General features: G+C 39.1%; 1 protein-coding gene across 1 annotated transcript in view; it reads left to right on the forward strand.

Annotated features, from left to right (window-relative positions):
- CD86 (CD86 molecule) overlaps nt 1-10207 on the forward strand; it is a gene marked incomplete at its 3' end in the record, with an annotated part of 40111 nt that extends 29904 nt beyond the window's left edge. The window contains exons 5-7 of the mRNA XM_081234700.1: nt 51-203; nt 7579-7624; nt 10111-10207. Of these exons, the coding sequence (XP_081090826.1) occupies nt 51-203; nt 7579-7624; nt 10111-10207 (296 nt within the window). The remainder of the gene's footprint in view (nt 1-50; nt 204-7578; nt 7625-10110) is intronic.
- Between the last annotated feature and the right edge of the window lie 7118 nt (nt 10208-17325).

The raw sequence follows: 17325 nt of genomic DNA on the forward strand, positions 1-17325 counted from the left end.
CTTTTATAATCAACCTTCCTGGCTGATTGAAAACTTGGGTTCATTTTTAGATGCAAAGCCGCCTGTGCCAAGCCCCCCTGTCCCAGACCACATCCTCTGGATTGCAGCTCTACTTGTAACATTGGTCGTTGTGTGTGGGATGGTGTTCTTTCTAACACTAAAGAAAAGGAAGAAGAAGCAGCCCGGCCCCTCTAAAGAATGTGGTGAGTCAGTGCTTGTCCTCTCTGCAGATTGCCACTTTGCAGCTAACTTCCCAATCAGCTGCCTTCTGGAGCTCGTTGGCTGAGCCCAGTCTGGCAAAAAGTCAGCAGGTGTTTGGAGGAAAAGGTTCCCTCAGGGTTTCGAGCCCATATATATGGGACTCAGCAGCTGATAAGGTTGCCTGGATTTCCAGGAAAGGCAACACTTCTAACCTAAGGTTTACAAATGTACTTCTGGTTTCCAAACAAAGCTGATTATTCCTTGCCTTACCTACTTTATTTCATGAGGTTACTGTGAGAATTCAATGAAGTAAAATGGTGAAAACACTTCTAAATGTTCACGATTATGGACCTGATGATGTTCAAGCAGGGATGTTTGGTGGGAGAAGGGGAGGATTAGGTGACCATAAGATTTGCCTTCTCATCTCTAAAAGTCTCGGTTTACTGAGAAGTAAGTTAGATGAATTATTCCCCACTGACTTTAAAAAATAATATTAACTCATATGGATTACCAAGTAGTACATATCCATTACCAAATATACTGAAAATAAAAATCACCTATAGTTCTACTAGTAAGAAAAAATGATTATGCCGACATTTTAGTGTAAAACTTCCAAATTTTTCTATGTATTAATCTGTTATTTTTCCATAAGTGGGATAGTATTATGAGGACTGTTTTTCACAATTTGAATAATATAACATGTACTGTTTTCTAACTTTTTCATACTAAATGTTGGAAGAATATTTTCAGTGTCACTAAGTATTATTCTACAGCATCATTTAAAATGGCTGCAAGATACTCCATTATGTGGATACACCTTAATTTATTTAACCAAGTCCATATTGTTGGACAGTTGGGTTGTTCCCATAGTTTTGCTATTTTAAACAGCATTGCATTGAGCAGCCTCCCCATTGACTTCTGTTGTAAAAATGCCCTGTGTTTAATGGGGGGCAAAGTGGTCCCTGACTTTGTAAGAATCTCATGCCTGTTTGTGGTTTGGGCTGGTTTGGATGAAGTTGTAAGATAAGCTTGGACTTTATCTCAGTAATTGCCTCCAGTAAAGTTTGGTTGGTGCTAATAATTAAGGTAAAACCTTCTTACTCACTTATGGTAAAAAGCACAAGATGAGTAATGCTTCTGGTCAGCATCTTAAGATTTCAGGGTGCTGCTTTTAAGATCCATCTAGAACATAGATGGATGACATTAGCAGTCATTCATTTCATCCAGCTGTATTCCAAAACCAAGAAATTTAGGAGTGATAATCCAGTTTCAATAGATTAACACAAAGCATATGGCAGAGCCATTCAAACTGCCAAAGTACAGGGTACACTGAGAGATTTCTATGATACACAATGTAAAATTCACAGTGCAGGGTCAGATGTACAGATATATCATGCTTGTCCAGCCTTTGACTTTTCAAAATGAGCGTTTTGAACTTCTCTTTCTCTCAATCTCTTTGCCATTTAGAATTAGCTAAATGTGCAGAAGCAACCTTCTGCTTGGAAATAAACTGTCTCCTAAATCTGGTTTTGCATTGGAATGATTAGCTTACAAACGAAACAAAGAAAAGGGATGGAGAAAAGCCAAGTAAAATGTTTTTTCCCCTAAAAAGCAATCAGAAAAATTCAGGAGACTAGATAAAGGGAGTTAAAGAGGATGTGTCTGTATACATGAGAGAGTTGTAAGGGTGTCTGTTGCATTTGAGATGGTCAAATTGAGCTATGAGTATTAAAAGGCAGAAGACCACAAGAGAGCATAGTACATATACGACCCCCTCAAGAATGTGATAAAGAATATTGGTAGATAAAAGTTGTTTGGTCAGATAGTCACATGTGCCAGTAAGTTTGGTCAAAGAAAAGAGCCTTGATATCCTTGGAGGAGGGAGATGTACCAAGTAACTATGCCACGTAGATATGAGATGTTTGTAAAACTGGGTTTTGTAACTTTAGCAATGTCTGCTCTTGTTTGTGGATACCCCTGGCATTGGCTGTATGATAGGCAGAATAATGCCACCAACAAGATATCCACCTCATATACCCCAGAATCTGTAACATGTTATCCTACATGGCAAAAGGGACTTTTCATACGTGATTAATATACTGAGTTTAAAATGATGGGTTTATCCGGGATTATCCAAGTAGATCCAATCTAATCACGTGAGTCACAGAATCCTTCCCACCTGGATTAGAAAGATGAAATGGAAGGAGGAGAGATCCAAAACTTGAGACAGGCTCAATGCACAACTGCTGCCCTTGAAGATGGAGGAAGGGGCCGTAAGCCAAGAAATGTGGGTGGCCTCTAGAAACTGGAAATGGCCCCCAGCTGAAAGCCAGCAAGGAAATGGGTATCTCAGTCCACAAGGAACTAAATTCTGCCAGTAGACAAACATGGAAACAGTCATGACCCATCCACAGAGACACAAGCTTACTGATGAGTAGAAATTTCTCCAACAGTGCAGCTTCCTCCTAACCCAATATTAATCCTCTTCTCAGAGGAGACAGCCCTCCAACTAACTAACTTGGCATCAAAAGTCCTTTCCAGTGATTGTTCAGTAGGTACAGTTTTTGTATTCCTCAACCATACATATTTACCCTGTTTAGGCTGTTAAATGAATAAAAGGGAAATGCCATGGTTGTTCTAGCTGGTTTCTAATCTCTCTTCCCTTTTTTTGTTTTGTCAAATAGGGCAGTTAAAGCATGAGAAATTGTAACCTTCAACTACTGTCTTTTCCCAATCAGAAGTTACCCTCTCAGCTTACCCATTGGGGAGAAAGACTAAAATAGCTCCTCCTGAAGTTTTACTTCCTCATTTGGTTCTTGTCTGACTGAAATCTGTCTTGTAATAGTGTCTAGCAACCTACAATTTTTACAACTTGCCTCCCTCCTCCAAATTTGGAAGAGCCTCGGCTCTTTCAGGAATGATTTCTTAAAGGGCAAATGTCTTTTCCAAAATAAATCATTTTTAACCACCATTTAAACAGAAAGTTTCACAGGGCTTAAAAACTGAAACTAGGTGATATCATCATATCTACTCTTCAAAATGCTAAATTTGTAATCAAATCCAAAAGTTTAGAAGCTGTCTTTTTATTGTCTGCTTTCATTTTAAAATAGAAGCTTTTTTTAAAAAAAAACGGTGGTGATTTTTTCATGAGTATGAAAGGATAATATTATTTGTGTTGGTGTACAGACATCCTGAAATACTGTATTCAGCTATAAGAACCATTATTTTTAAGAGGAACTTTGACAAAAATAGAATGTAACTAGATTTACAAAGTATCTGGAAGATCAGTCAAATATACAATGGAATATTACTCAGCCATAAAAAGAAACGAAATTGAGTTATTTGTAGTGAGGAGGATGGACCTAGAGTCTGTCATACAGAGTGAAGTAAGTCAGAAAGAGAAAAACAAATACCATATGCTAACGCATATATATGGAATCTAAAAAAAAATGGTACTGATGAACCTAGTGGCAGGGCAGGAATATGGACGCAGACATAGAGAATGGACTTGAGGACATGGTGGGTGGGGTGGGGGAAGCTGGAGCAAAGTGAGAGTAGCATTGACATATATACACTACCAAATGTAAAATAGATAGCTAGTGGGAAGCTGCTGCATAGCACAGGGAGATCAGCTCGGTGCTTTACAATGACCAAGAGGGGTGGCATAGGGAGGGTGCACGGGAGGCTCAAGAGGGAGGCAATATCAATATGAGGATATATATATGCATATGGCTGATTCACTTTGTTGTACAACAGAAACGAATAAAGCATTGTAAAGTGATTTTACTCCAATAAAGATGTATTTAAAAAAAAGAAATATCTGAAATAACTGAGAATGCTCAGTCAGGGGAAAAAAAAAAGCCTTGGGGAGGACACAAGTGCTGCCTTTAAATATCTAAAAACTGCCATAGGGTGCAAGGATCATACTTAACTGAGGCTCTAAAGGGTATCTCAATGAAGGTTATAAGAAGGTAGAAGGAAATAAGAGACTTTTCTAACAGTTAAAGCTCTTTTAAAATTATATAGAAGACACAGACTTTTCCTTCCTCCCATTAAGGATTAACTACTACAGGAATTGCCCTCCTGCCGTAAACAACTAGAACCAGACAAAATATATGCAACAACTGTTTTCAGATATTGGACAACAGGTTACAGAAAACTATAGTCCCTGAGAGAAGGGAAAAGATGAGGTGAGCCCTATGATTGTCCACAACTTACTGCCTGGAGTCAGTTTCTAGGCTGCTCTGAAGGCAGGGGGAGCCCTAATACCAAAACTAGAAAAAGACATTACAAGAAAAGAAAACTACACATATCCCTTGTGAACATAGATGCCAAAATGCTCAACAAAATTAGCAACTGAAATCTAGCAATGTATTAAAAGTATTATACATTATGATTAAGTGGGGTTTATTCCAGGAACATAAGGTAAGTTTAACATCCAAATATCAAGCAATAAAACTCACCTATTGAAAGACTGAAAAGAGAAATCATGTGGATACAGAATACATGTCAATGGATACAGAAAAAGCATTTGGCAAAAGTAGTACCCATTCATAATTTTTAAAAAGAAAGATAAACTCTCATAAAAGTAGGAATACAAAAGAATTTCCTCAACTTGGTAAAGAACAGCTACTAAAATCCTTTAGTTAGCATCATAGTTAATAATAAAAGACTGATTCCTTTCACCTAAGATCAGGAATAAGGCAAGGATGTCACTCTCACTGCTTCTGTTCAACCTTGCACTGGAAGTCCTAGCCAGTGCCACAACTCTACAAAAAGAAATAAAAGGCATACATATTGGAAAGAAAGAAGTAAAACTGCCTTATTTTGCAGATGACATGATCATGTTTGTAGAAAAGCCTAAGGAATCCATTAAAAGCTATTAGAACTGATTTAGTGTAGCAAAGTAGCAGGATACAAGGTCAATACACAAAATCTATTGTTTTTCTACATACTAACAACAAACAATTGCACACTGAATTTTTAATACCATTTACAGTAGCATCAAGTAATATTAAAGGCTTTGGAATTAATTTTTAAAAACAAGTACAAGACCTGTATGTATACTGAAAACTAAAAAACATTACTACTGACAGAAGTTAAAGTAGACCTAAATAAATGGAGAATTATGCCGTGTCCATCCATGGTTTAGAAGACTAGCTATTAAGATATCAGTTCTCCCAAACTGATCTTTGGTTTCAATGCACTATCAATCAAAATCCTGGCAGGCTCCTTAGTGGAAATTAAAAAGCTTATTCTAAAAGTTATGTGGAAATGTAAAGGATGTACAATTGCCAAAACAATTCTGAAACATGACAACAAAGATGGTGGACTTATACTACCTAATTTCAAGATTTATTATATAGCTATAGTAGTCAAGGTGTGACACTGGTGAAAGGACAGACACATCAATCAATGGAACAAAATGGAGTCAAAAAATATGATTTTGTCAACTGATTTTGACAAAAGTGCCAAGTTAATTCCATGCAGAAAGGATAGTCTTTTCAACAAATGGTATTGGGTCAGTTAGATATCCACATGGGAAAGTATGAACCTAGACACCCAAAAACATAACTTGAAGTGGATCATAAACCTAAAATAAGAGCTAAAATTTAAAAACTTTTGAAAGAAAACATAGAATAAAAATTTTGTGAGCTTAGGTTAGGCAAATCTCAGATAGGACACGGTAAGCACAAACTGTATTATAAAAAGATAAGATTGATAAACTAAACTTCATCAGAATTAAAAATGTTTGCCCTTTGACTTTAAGAAAATGAAAAGTCAAGCCACAGACTGGGACAAAATGCTTGCAAAATATAAATATAATAAAGGACTTATAACCAGAATACATACTTATATAATACTACTCAGTAATGAGAAGACAATCCATATAACAAAAGGCAGAAAGTAAAAGACTTGAATAGATACTTCACATAAAAATATACACAAATGGCCCATAAGCACAGTCACACAGTCGTAACACCATTAGTCATTGGGGAAATACAAATTCAAACCATAATGAGATACCACCACATACCCACTAACATGGCTAAAATTAAAAGGACTGATAAATATCAGATGTTGGAGAGGATGTGAAGCAACTGAAATTCTTATGCTCTACTATACAACCCAGCAATCCTTGATATTTACCCATGAGAAATAAAGACATATGTCTTCACAGAGACACAGACACAAATGTCCATAGCAGCTTTCTTCATAATACTGAAAATCTGGCATCCTGAATTTTTGCAGTTGATGAATGGATAAACAAATGGTGCTATATACATACAATGAAATACTGCTGAGCTATAAAAAGGAATGGACTACTGGTAACATAAAACAACATGAATGAATTTCAAAAGCATTATGCTATGTGAAAGACACTAGGCACGAAAAGGCTACAGATTACATGAAATCCTAGAAAAAGCAAAACTACTGTGGCATTAAGCAGATCAGTGGTTACAGGGGATGGGGTGGGGGGAAGGAATTGATTGAAAAGGGGCTGGAGGGAACTCTTTGGGCTTATATAAATGTTCTATATCTTGGTTGTGGTGGTAGTTACATGGCTGCATACATTTGTTAAACTCATCAAAATCTGTATGGAAAATGATTGGATTTTACTGTGTATCTTACCTCAATAAAACTGATTATTTTTAAACACACACACATGCACACACAAAGAGAACTGTCAAAAATAGGAAGTGTTCAAAACCATTAGGGGTGTTGTTGAAAGGATTGCTGTGGTCCCTAAATTCCACCATGGACCCTGGGTTAACAACCCCTGCTATAAGGCTCAGAGTGGGACAACAGCACGGTCATAACAGTCAACACAGAGGAATTTTCACCCAAAGTTGCATCAGTAGTAAGTCCATGTCAGTAGGAACTCAGGCTTTGGGAGGTCTAGCGCACTAGAAATTTCCCACTTGAACCTCTCCATGCAACCTTGTGTATTATTTGGTAGCACCAGCTGGCTAACCCATTTAAGCACCAACATCTGCAAGATTTCCTTTTCCTCCTCCTTCTAAACCTTTCTTTCAGAAAAGGATTGGAAACTTTCTCCCCCATCACTAAATGATTGCTAAAACTAAATGTATTATACCTCCCAGTAGTATTTTTAGTTTAGTAAAGAATAGAGCTGTAAGTAAAACCTATTCCCAACATTAGAACTTAAGGCACAATGAACAAAAGAAGGCATTTACTTTTTCGATGAAAGAAGCTTCTCAGTCCCCATGAAATTTCATCAAGGAACCATCTATTCCACATATATGGCAACAACGATTTCTCTCTGAGTCCTAGGACTTAGGAGCCTCTTCAAACTTTCCCTCTTTTAGTATTTATGGGCAATACATTTTCTGAAGTTGTTTTTGTCTCTTTCAGAAACCATCAAAATGGAGGGGAAAGAGAGTGAACAGACTGAGAAAAGGTGAGTCCTGACCCTACAACATTGTTGAAAGAGGTACAATCCCCAGAGAGTCTATAATTTAACTAGGCTTGGTCTGAGGCATGCTGGGACCTCAGCATACATGAACTAATGGAGAGAAAAAGGAAAGTGAGACTAGTTAGGACTTGGAGGAAAATATTCTAGCTATAAATGGATGGCAGTGTGCCCTATGCACAATGCCCAAGGGTCATGGCAAGTTCAGTTGTGGTCAAGTAAAAAATTAATACCAAAAGGGTCTGATGTGGTGAGCATGGGCTGCATCTTATTCACCATGGTAACCGCCGTACCTGGCACAGTGCCTGGGTGTCCTACATGTGTGGATTGAATAAATAAATAAGTGAGGAGTGATAATACGTACCCTCTAGCCTCAGTGTCTTTGCATCTGCTGTGCCCTCTGTTTGGAATGTTCTTTGCCACTTCTTCACCTCATTCTTCAGATCCTGACTCAAGTTGCACTTTCTTAAAAACCCTTCCCAAACTAGATTGTGTCAGCCTGTTATAGTATCATGTGGATTCCTGTGTTTTTTCTTCATAACACCAGGTTATACTTATATACTGGTGTAATTATATTATTAAACTCTATAAACTTAACTAAATCAAACTTTATAGAGGGCAGGGAATATATCATTGAAGCTCATCATTGTGCTGCCAGAACCTAGCACAGTGCCTGGCATATAGTAGGTGCTCAATAAATTTTTTAAACTGTGAAATTGCAGCAGTAGATATGTTTGGATCTATAGAAAGTAGCCTTTTAATAATACTAACAGTTTTCAGTAGTTGTAATTTTCATGGTGAATACAGGTTGAAAGATGATAAGACTTATAGAATTTACACTCTAATGGTTTGATAAGTATATAACATGTTGAAAAGGAGTTTTGTGGAAAAATAAACATTATTCTGGGCTTTACTTTCTCTTACGTTTGCTTTCAGCTGAGCAATAATTTAAGATGTTTGTTTGATTTGTACTTATTTTTCATTTATTTGGCTTTCTTTCTAGATCCTTTACCTAATCAAATTCAAATAAGAACAGCACTTAAGTAACCCTAAATATGGCATAGGGAGAAGTGTGTATATCCTTTTCTTTATATTTTCCTTTGTTCACGTATGAGGGCTGTGGAAGGCAAAATTTGGTGAGGTGCTTTTTTTCTTTAAGAGTTCAAGTTTTCAGATTGTTTTAAAAAATTCAATTTATTCAAACTAAAAAAAATTTACCCATTTCTCCCACCTCCATACCCCCCCCAACCTCTGGCAACCATCAATCTGTTCTCTGTATCTATAAACTGATTTTTTAAAATTATTATTATTCATTTATTTTTAGATTCCACATATAAGTGAAATAATATAGTATTTTTCTTTCTCTGTCTGACTTATTTCACTTAGCATAATACCCTCAAGGTCCATCCATGTTGTCACAAATGACAAGATTTCATTCTTTTTTATGGTCTACTGTATGTGTGTGTAGGTGTGTGTGTATCACAATTTCTTTATCCATTCATCCATCAGTAAACACTTAGGTTGTTTCCATATCTTGGCTATTAAAATAAATATTTGTTGAAAGAATGAATGTATGCATGAAGGAATACACAAAGATTCCTGGTGATCCATCCTTTCACAGCATGATGCAATCAGATTGTCTGTACTTCCACCCACCCTGAGAAACTGGACTCTCAAGAATATCAAGGCTCTGGTCACATAGTCATGGGGTCAAAGCAACCCTAAGTCAAAAACCTGGTCACAGGGCTTCCCTGGTGGTGCAGTGGTTAAGAATCCGCCGGCCAATGCAGGGGACACGGGTTTGAGCCCTGGTCCAGGAAGATCCCACATGCCGCAGAGCAACTAAGCCCATGAGCCACAACTACTGAGACTGTGCTCTAGAGCCCGTGAGCCACAACTACTGAAACCTGCACGCCTAGAGACCGTGCTCTGCAACGAGAAGCCACCGCAATGAGAAGCCCGCGCATCTCAACAAAGAGTAGCCCCTGCGCACCGCAACTAGAGAAAGCCTGCACGCAGCAACGAAGACCCAATGCAGCCAAAAATAAATAAATTAAATAAATTTATAAAACAAACCTGGTCACAGAGACACAAGTCATGATCCCAAGGTGCACAGCTCCCAGTGTGCCCAGCACTTCTCTGGATACACCAGCCGCTGTGAGTCTCGGAATCCAGGATGTTGAGCCTAGGTGCTGAGATCTTGCCTGTCCTGTCAGACTTAGTTCAGAAGTGGTCCGGAAGAGCTGCGGAGGGAAGGCAGCAGGGAATCAGCATAGGGCAGGGGCAGGCCCAGACACAAATCAAAGATAGTAATTTAGGAAGTGTGGACGGTACATCTCCACCTCTCTTCAGTAGTTTATTTCTCCTCATTGCTATTACAATGTCCCCTTATATTCTGCCCTATCATTGAAATCTAGAAAGAGAAAGTGGCTCTACTGTGAAATCTCACTGAATTCTTTTCTCTGTTTTTCCAGAGTAGAACTCCAAGAACCTGAAAGATCTGATGAAGCCCAGTGTGATATTAACATTTCAAAGACAGCCTCAGGCGACAAAAGTGCTACACATTTTTAATTAAAGAGTAAATGCCATATGACTATCCGGTTTTTATATGCTTTTCTTTTCAAGGTTTGACTGACCTTTTTCTTGTCTCTCTAAGCCTTCCCAGAAGGCAAGAAAATATTACTATTAATAATAGAGGGGGCTTCACAATTCACTCTAAGTGAAATAGCCTCCCTACAATGCCAGCTCTGCTCTCTATGCCAGGAGCAGACTTTAACTGTTTCTTTTCATTTCAGAGCACACTTGTGGGTCAAGCCCACCTAACTGGTTCCTGGCTCAGGAATCATGTGTAAGACTAACACCTCCTGTTTCAGATTCAGTCTCTTTTCTTAACGTTATAAATTGTGTTTTATGTAAAACTCCCAATTCCTGGAATTGTGGCTTTTATCTACTCTGAATCTCACGTAGTGACCCATTCCATCTTGTATACCTGTGACCGAACAACTACCTTTTCAGTCCGGGTGGGAGTTATGTATTTTATGGCCTTATAGTGTTAATATTAATATTTTGAAGTATGAAGAAATATGTACTATAATAATGTAATTACTGAGAAAAGTCCACCCTCTGCTAAGGAGTTCCTGTCCCTCTGTGAGGGTCAGTAAGGAAAGTGGTGGCCCAGTGTGCTGACAACAATGAGCAGACCAACTCAAAATCTGGGAAATTAGAGACAGAGAAGGAACCAGTTCTGTAGCCATTACCATCTGGGCTGTTGCTAATGTTAAGGAGGATCCACCTGCCCAAGAAGCTACTGCTGAGCCTTAGCGAAGAGTGCTGGATAAAGCAGGAGAGTGCTGTGCATCATAAGCCCTACTTCTCTTCTCAAAGAAAATGACTGAGACGATGGCCTGGGGCAACTGTTCAAGAGCCAAGAGAGAGATCGCAATACTCAAAACAGGAAAGAAAATGAAAGATCTTGACCAACAGAAATACACATTAATGTTCAGTCTGTCCAGTCCTTCGACAAGCCATAGGAAGAGCAACAGATGGACAGTCTGTCCAAATGGACTTAAGGCTGACTGCAGTTTCCTTGGAGGTTGGTGAGGGGTTTTGATGATAGCCAGGTTGTAGTGATGTTTCATCTGGCTGGAAGCAGAGCTGTGGCGGGGAGAGGAGAGCTATCATCTTAATAATGGGGTGAATGGAAGGAGGCTCAGGGCTCTTTCAATGAATGGCTGAGAGAGAAGGAGCTGGGGCAGAATTAAAAGGACCAGAATACAAATTGCCCAGAGGCTGACTTAGCCTGCAGATATCCTAAGGAGGTGATGGTTGGCCCAGAGCAGGGCTAGCAAACTTGTGTCTGAGGACTGTCTATGCGTCATTCTCAATGACAGGAAACTTGGGCGCAAGAGAGGAATACATTAGCCCTGTAGAAATGAGTTAGGAGACTCTGGCTCTAAGGCAGCATCACTAAGGGGTGGAGAAGCCTCAGTCCAAACCTAAAGAGAACTTTGGGAAAGCCACAGAAACAGTAGTTCTTCTTATTCTACGTAAAGGACCCTAAAGGGTTATAGATGGCTATGCTAGCCATGCTTGTACTTGTAATAGTACCATTTGTGTGCTCTGCCCTGCCCTTGCCTTCATTAGGCTCTAAGCATCTTGCTGTTTTGTAACATGTTTTTTTTTTTTACTTTTTATTTTATATTGGAGTATAGTTGATTAACAATGTTGGGATAGTGTCAGGTGTATAGCAAAGTGATTCAGTTATACATACACATGTATCTATCCTTATACAGAGCAGTTCTCAATAAATTTCTATTAAAATGATGTAAAAGTCTAAATTTTCTTCTTCTATTTTAACAGTACTTACAGTCTGATATTACTCCCTCTATCCTCCTAATGTATGTCCTTCCTCTTAACAGCTCTAAGGTAGCCCCATTCTCCAGTCACCTAGCTAAAAGCCTCTGACTCACCCTAAACCCTCTCCTTTTCCCTTTCCTCCGTGTCTCATATGAGTCTATGTTTATCTAGTTACTGAGACATATGTCAGGTAAGGGATGTTGTTTCTCTGGATAACTAGGAAATCTGAAGTTAAGGAAGGGATTCTTGCTTTTCAGTTTGTAATGTTTTATTCCATGTAATGTGTGCTTGCATGTACGTTAAACAAAAGCTTAGTATAAAAATTTATTCATTGAAAATACTTTGATTATAAAATAAATGCATGTAATTGTATATTTGAAAGTTGCTAAGAGAGTACATCTTAAAAGTTCTCATCACAAGAAGAAAAATTCGTAACTATGTGTAGTGATGGATGTTAACTTATTGTGGTGATCATTTCATACTATACACTATATCAAATCATTATGTTGTACACCTAAAAGTAATACAATGTTATATGTCAACTATATCTCAATTAAAAATAAATAGATACATGGCATGTGAGAAGAGTCATTATGGAAATTATGGAAAAAAGAAAACTGTCCAGGCTCTGTGAGGGCAGGAATGTGTCTAATTTCTTCACCAGTGGATCCCAGGCACCTAAGGTAGTACCTCAAAACTATTTGTTTAAAAGGGACTTCCCTGGTGGCACAGTGGTTAAGAATCCACCTGCCAATGCAGGGAACATGGGTTTGATCCCTGGTCCGGGAAGATCCCACATGCTGTGGAGCAACTAAGCCCACGTGCCATAACTACTGAGCCTGCGCACCACAACTACTGAAGCCCGCGCACCCTAGAGCCCGTGCACCACAACTACTGAGCCCATGTGCTGCAACTACTGAAGCCCATGGACTCTAGGGCCCATGTGCCTCAACTACTGAGCCCACATGCTGCACCTACTGAAGCCCATGGGCCTAGAGCCTGTGCTCTGCAATAAGAGAAGCCACCGCAATGAGAAGCCCACGCACCACAACAGAGAGTAGCCGCTGCTTGCTGCAACTAGAGAAAGTCTGCATGCAGCAATGAAGACCCAATGCAGCCCAAAAATAAAATTAAAATTAAAAAATAAATAAATAAAAAATAAAGATTGAATAAAACATTAACATGTCCTCTGGTGAAAACATCCCCTCTTTGTACATTAAATTCTCTAGGCCTTCTGTGTTCCAAGTCTGAGAGAAAGAACCCCAAGAAAGGTGAAAAGTGAAACAGTACTAGCTAATATTACTGGTGTTTATTTTGTACCAGGCATTCTTATAAACCTTTAAACTCACTATCCCATCTAATCCTCACAACAACCCTCTGATGAAGGTACTGGGCCATTATGCCCATTTTGCTGATGAGGAAACATAGGCACAGAGAAGTCAAAGTGATTTACCCAAGGTCATTAACTTAGTAAGTGGCAGAGCTGGGGAAAATCTTGTGAATCATCATCCCTTCCACCTCTTTATTTCCCAGCCTTGTGTTTTCTGGCCATGGAAGAGGCCGCATCTTGGTTGGTAACAGGTTGAGTGCCTACACTCCATCTTACACTACACTACCTCAGCCTTCCAAGGTAGTGCCTCCAGAAGACCCATCACTGAGTTTTCCAGAAGCCATTCCATCATCTCATAAGTCCAGAAGCTGTGGATGATAAGGCACATGATATGACCAATGAATATGTTTTTGGTCAGAGAAAACGTGAGCTATGGTTGCTGACTCTAACTCCTTCCTCTTATTATACTTTTGCAATCCACCCTCCTCCCTCTGCCATTCTGAAGCCAGTTTCATCTACTCAGTGTCCTCACATTTGTGAACCCAGGCTAGAAAGCAAGGAGTCATCTCTGACCACTGCCCTCTGACCTTTCCCTTGGCGCCCACTGCCCACCCCCACCCTCCTGCCACATCTGGTCATCACCAGGCCAGGCAAAGGTTCCTCCAGCTTTAGCATCTACCCACTGTTTTCTCATTCAAGCCCGTATTTCCTCGTTCCAAGAACATGACAATCACCAACCAAATAATCCCAGTCTACTGTCTCTCTTACCCTGCATTTTGTCCAAAACATCAAAAGGAACAAGGAGATAAATAGTGAAATGAAGGTCTTCCTCACATTCCTTTTCCCTAGCCACGAAGAGGCAGCACTGATCTCCAGCTTCTTATGCATCTTTCTATAGATACACTATGCCTCTAGGTAAGTGTGCATGTGTGTTTAACATGTGTATACATATATACACACATATATAGTATGTGTATACATATACATACATACACATACATTTATATGTGGGTGTGTGTATGTTTTCCCCTTATTCAGGCAGATTTGCTTTTACTCTATACCTAAGCAACCTAAAGAGCCTAAACTAAGGATCTTGCAAAGACAATTAAGAGAGATACCAGTCTTTAGTATGACCCTTCAAATTAAAAACGTACTTCTTTCATGTGTCAGTTTTCAGTCTCACCCATATGCCAGAATTATTATGGATCTTATAAAAGTGAGGTTCCATTGGCTTTCACCATGGCTACCTGTTCACACCAGGAGAAAAAATACATATAGACACAGAGTCCTGCACTGTCTTTAGACACAAATTTCCAAACCTGTTCCAATCTGAACAAGCTAGATCCTAGGTCTGGTGAACAAATTCTGCACTGGATCTCCTGTTTCCTGCATTTCATGTATTTGTCTTTATTTACTCACTCACTTTGGTTGTACATACATATCCACCAGTAACTTTCTGAGAAAGGTATGTAAGGATTAAATTTAATGAGATTTTGTGTATCTGAAAATGTATTTATCCTACTCTCTCAATCATTTGGCTCAATAGAGAATTTTGGATTAGAAATCATTTCCATTGTCTCTAGCTTCCAGTGTTGCCCTTGAAAAATTGGTAGATATTCTGATTCCTTATCTTTATGTGGAAGTTTTTAGGATCCTCTCTTACCTCCAGTGTTCTTAAATTTTGTAATGAAATACCTATTCACCCACTGTTATTAGCACTGAGGTGGCCTTTTCTATCTGGAAACTCATGTCCTTCACTCCAGGAAAATGTTCCTGAATTGTTTCATTGATTATTTTTCCCTCTATTTCTCGCATCTCTCATTCTAGATTATTGGATTCCAGTGTTGTACCTCCTAGAATGATCCTCCTATTTTCTTATCTTTCTCTCCTCTTCTCTGTATTTTTGTCTTTGTTCTATTTCTTAAAGATTTTCACAACCCAATTTTCCAATCTGTCTGTTGTATTTTTAAATTTCTGCTATCATGTTTTAATTTCCAAGAGCTGTTTTTTGTTCTCTGAATATTTCTTTGTTCTTCATCGTTCTTCAAGGACCTTGAAGAACCTTGTTCTTCATGGTTGCAATATCATCTATCAACTCTCTGAAGATATTAATGATAGGTTAAGCTTTCTTTTTCCTGCATTGTCTCTGTATACTCCAAGTTGTTTCTTCCTGCTTTGGTATATATCATCCATGTTGGAGGATTCCTTAAATATCTAATATTCCTTGATTGCCTGTTCATGTTAAAAGTGCAGAACTGAAGATTTATTTGGAGGATCTGAGTCTATGGATGGCCTTGTTAACTTTAGCTTTACTGTAAAGGGATCTGGCAGGAGCGCTTTGTCAGGAAACCATCTTTAGGTCTTTCGTGTTGGGCTGGTAGTTTTCCAGTATCTTGCCTGAAAGGTAGAATTCTGGCTGTCAGAATTTTGGGAGACAATTGAGAGAAGAGGGGTGTGTGTGTACGTGTGAGTGTGTTAGTGGTGGAGTCTCTGCAATCTTTATTCAGTATGTATAAATTTACTCTGTCCCTATGCTTTCAGTAGGGTAACTCCATCCTCGAATGTGTGAGATGTCCCTCTTTTCAAAAACTTTCTGCTTTTCCCTCTCCAGATAATAAAACCCCAGATTTCTGCCAGGGTGGGAGAGGAAAGTTCCCCAGTGGTATGGAGTGGGAAAGAGAGCTCAGCTTCTCAAACAACTTTTACCCAGTATTCCTTATTTTGGCCCTCACACTCACTGTCAATTGGTTCCCAGTCTTGCCATTTCCTGAGGCTTTTGATGACTCTGGTGTACAAATTGGGTTGTTTCTTGGTTTCTACACTGACAGGAAAGATTTGGCTATCCTGCCTTCCTAAGTTAGTTACCAGGCATCCATCTATTTTTCAGATTCCAAACTGTTGTCCCCTTTCTTATTCTTGTACTTGAAATTAAAAAATATTTTTTCTTTAGTTTTAGTGGAATTTCAGGAGGTAATGGAATTAGATGTGTATATTTAATCAACCCTATTACCTGGAACTCCACTATTCAAAATTTTCAAGGACTCTACCATTGGCTGCCTTCAGCCTAAAATCCAAAGTCATCAACAATGTGACTCAAAACTAACTCAACTCTTTACCAACTTTATTTTTCCCTCTTCTCATATTGGATAACCATGATGCTGCCAAATTTAACTACTAATAGTTTCCAAAATATAGCTTGTATTATCTGGGTTGTTTTCACTTGTGCTATTCTGTGTGTCTCTGGAATATTTCTCACCATCTCTTTCTGCTTATTGGACTCTTGTTCATCATTAGAGCTCGGCTCAAATACCACTACTTCTGTTGGGCCACATACCTCACCACTAGCCAGGCTACACACAATTGACACAGTATCTTGTGATCCAAGAATACCCATTCCAGCAATAATTCATTCCTGTCCCAACACTTCCTTTCCCCACCAAGCACCATGACTCTGGCCACTGGCCAGTATATAGAGCAGCTCCAGGTTTCCCAAGGGGAACCTCAAGCCACTGAATAAGCAAGTGTTCTTGCTCACAGCCTTAGTCCTAAACTTCTTGGTCTGGGTAGTTTCATGCTCTACCTGCCATCTTCACCCCAACCATCCTATCTCAACCGCCCAGCTGCCTCCTGTCCTTGCCACAACACTCAGACCTGACAATCAGCTCCACCTCCCAGGTTAGAACTTTAGTTTCCCACTCTAAGAATGATTTGGATTTACTCCCTTAAAAAAGCTGCCTCTGGCCACCCAGGATAACCATCCCCCCATCATCTCAGCCTTCAGAACCCATTATTTTAGAGTGTTCACACCAGACGAGCTCTTCCCAGACAACAGGAAGCAGGATCACAGAGTACATACTTGACTCTATACAGGAGGCAGAGGTATCTACCCTGTATCTACCCCTCAATTTTAGTAGAGATCCTTATTAACTAAAGTAAAACCCCTCATTTCATGAAATCATATAATTCTAGAGTTTAAAAGAAGTCAAATAGTCCTTGGCCCTCA

This window comes from Mesoplodon bidens, assembly GCF_964165515.1.
Source record: "Mesoplodon bidens genome assembly, chromosome: 5".
NCBI lineage: Eukaryota > Metazoa > Chordata > Mammalia > Artiodactyla > Ziphiidae > Mesoplodon > Mesoplodon bidens.